Source organism: Leptonychotes weddellii, unplaced genomic scaffold (genome assembly GCF_054177405.1).
Source record: "Leptonychotes weddellii isolate Sample4059 unplaced genomic scaffold, ASM5417740v2 HiC_scaffold_4857, whole genome shotgun sequence".
Taxonomy (NCBI): domain Eukaryota; kingdom Metazoa; phylum Chordata; class Mammalia; order Carnivora; family Phocidae; genus Leptonychotes; species Leptonychotes weddellii.
Genome location: NW_028015803.1, coordinates 5335 through 7976, shown reverse-complemented (window position 1 = coordinate 7976; position 2642 = coordinate 5335). Strand labels below are relative to the sequence as shown.

The following is a 2642-nucleotide window of genomic DNA, read 5'->3' as shown; positions in this document are numbered from 1 at the left end:
GCCAAGCCTGCGAGGCTGGGGTCCTGGCACCAGGAAGTACACAGCTGTCGGCTGGCCCTGGAGGCGTCCACCGGACAGCTGGGAGTGTGGCTGAGACAGAGGGGGTGGGCTGGTGGGGCCCGCCCCTCGTCTGTCTCCCTCAGCCACGAAAGGGGGAGTTGCCACCACCTCCCCGCCGCAGTGCCCTGAGCGTGCCCCTTGCTGCAGGCTTGGCACTCCGCTGCCCCCTGCTGGCCCCACTGCCTCAGGCCTGGAGGGGTAGCCGTCTGTCTCTGAGGGGCCCAGGCAGGCCGACCTGGGCCAGAGAGAGCCGTGCGGCCACAGAATGCCCCTCCAGGCAAAGAAACCAGGGAATAGTTACAAATTTAATAAAATTCGCCTTATAAATTACAGCAGCAGCCCCAGGGTGCTCTTTGCTGCCCCAAGAAGCGGGAGTTGGCCAAGCTGGGCAGCAGCTGCCAGGGAGAAGTTGTCTGAGAGCTCGGGGCTGTGCAGGTGGCCAGTGGGCCAGAGCCGCCGCCTCCAGGATGGCCACCGGGCTGCAGAGGGGGCCGGGCAGAGGCTCACGGGCCCAGGAGAGCACAGGGAACAGGAATGGGGGCTGAGGCCAGACCCGAGCGCTCCTCAGTCCAAACTGGCCATGAGCAGGTGCAGCTCTCGGAAGGCACTGCCGTGGCGGCCACTCAAACCCGACTTGCTCTTGACGAGGCCACTGATGCTCTTAAGCTGCTTGTAGCAGAGTCGGCACTTGTGTAGCCTGTGGGCACAGAGGTCGGGCACAGGTGCGAGGGCCTTCCCCACCACGCTACCCCCCTCCTCTGGGAGGCAGGCCGAGGCCCCGGATGCGCGACCCACCCTGGCCACGCCAAGGCGCAGGGCAGAGCCAGGCCACGGAAGAGCCCCGGCTGCAGCCACCCCAGCCCCTGTCCCCGGCACAACCTCCTCCTCAACAAGCAGGCTGGGCGCCCACACCTGTGTACCCCCACGCCCCAACGCTGGCACACTGTTGGCCCCTCACCTCTCCTCCCGGCTGATGTCCACACCCACAGAGGGGGGCGCCGCCAGGATGTCCGTGATCAGGGGCAGAAACCGCTGCAGGATCAGTTTCAGGGAGGTGCAGCCGGTCTGCACGTAGCTTCAGGGGCGGACGGATGGAGCCACAGACAGAAGGATAAACAGAGAGCAAGGTACACAAAGACAGACGTGGTAGGCAGAGGGCAGAGGGCAGAGGGCCGGGGGCAGCACAGGCTCGATTCCACCGTGGCCTCTCCGACTTGGCCGGGGCCGCGGTGCCGCACACTCACAGGGGCGCCGGCCCTGGGGGCCCTTCCCATTGTCCCTGAGGAGCGTCCTGCCCCTTTCCGTCCCCGCCGTGAGGCCAGTATGGCTTCCCCACACATACCTCTCATACTTGCTCTGCAGAAGCTTCTCGATCTGCGGCAAGACGGTGGTGCACAGGTCCAGCTTCCACAGGGAGCTAGGGAGAGGGCCAGGGCCAGGGGCCCTTAGCAGCCGGCTCCGCCCACCGGGCCGGCTCCGCCCCCCGCGACTACTCACGCTTTCTGGTTGACAATGTTCAGGAGGTCCACTACCACCGACAGGTCATTGATGGCCACAGCCGAGTCCACTGACGTCTGTGCAAACAGAGCGCCTGTCAGAGGGGACGGGGACGGCCCGGCCCCTGCCCGCGCGGCGTGACGATGGGCTTTGTTGTGGGCTGTTAACAAGACTGCAGCTACGATGACGAGTGTGAGGCCAGGCCCTTAAAGAGGCGGTCAGTAAATGGCAGCTCGTGATGATGACGATGGCAGAAACGGACGCAAAGTCAGCCACTGCGTGGTGACAGGGGCCACCCAGCCCCACGGCCCGCCCTGGCGCAGCTTTCTTCTGGGGACGGCCCAGAGCCTGGGGGTAAGCGCTTGCCTTGATGTCGCCCGTGGTCCACACGGCCCGCACGGTGTCCAGGTTCTTGTGGCGGCTGGTGAGTACCACGCACATGGTGTCATGGCCTTTGCGGATCTGTGACATGGCGTCCTCGTCGACCAGCTCCGCCTGCTGGGGGATCTTCACGGCCTGTGCGGGACGAGCGCTCAGGTGCTGGCGGTAAAGTTCCGCCCTTGCCCCCTGGGCCCCCACCCCGCCCTCAGGCTGGACCCCCACTCACGGGCAGGAAGTCGGAGGCCTTCAGCCCGATGGGCTCGTTCCGGGTGGCGGGGATGATGGTGGGCTCGGCCTTGGGCGCAGGAGTGGAAGTGACAGCCGGGGGCCGGGGCGGGACCTCGAGCTGGTGGGGTCCGGAGCTCAGTGGGGAGCCAGCCCAAGGCCACCCTCTCTGCCCACCCTGGCATGGAGGGCCCCAACCTGGGTTCAGGACTGCGGCCCCTCTCCCAGCCCCACACCGTGCCGCACCTCTCCACCTAGACCTACATTTGGCACCGGGAACTGCGAGTCCGTGGCGGGGTTGGGCTTGGCCGCCTCCTTGGCTGAGACCATGTCTGGAGGCAAAAGGGAAAGATCTCTGGGTCAGGTCAGGCCAGAAGGGACTGGCAGGAAGAAGGCAGGGCTTGTGGTGGGTCTCTGGGGGGCACCTGTAACTGCGGGGGGGGGGGGGGGAGATGGAGAAGGAGCCGGTGGGGCAACTG

General features: G+C 66.4%; 1 protein-coding gene across 1 annotated transcript in view; it reads right to left on the bottom strand.

Annotated features, from left to right (window-relative positions):
- Nucleotides 1-352: 352 nt before the first annotated feature.
- Nucleotides 353-2642, bottom strand: part of LOC102732846 (katanin p80 WD40 repeat-containing subunit B1) — a 6521-nt gene continuing 4231 nt past the window's right edge. The window contains exons 10-16 of the mRNA XM_081810988.1: nucleotides 2428-2495; nucleotides 2165-2284; nucleotides 1924-2073; nucleotides 1558-1634; nucleotides 1403-1477; nucleotides 1019-1135; nucleotides 353-757 (exon numbers count right to left, since the gene is read on the bottom strand). Of these exons, the coding sequence (XP_081667114.1) occupies nucleotides 625-757; nucleotides 1019-1135; nucleotides 1403-1477; nucleotides 1558-1634; nucleotides 1924-2073; nucleotides 2165-2284; nucleotides 2428-2495 (740 nt within the window). The 3' untranslated portion in view covers nucleotides 353-624. The remainder of the gene's footprint in view (nucleotides 758-1018; nucleotides 1136-1402; nucleotides 1478-1557; nucleotides 1635-1923; nucleotides 2074-2164; nucleotides 2285-2427; nucleotides 2496-2642) is intronic.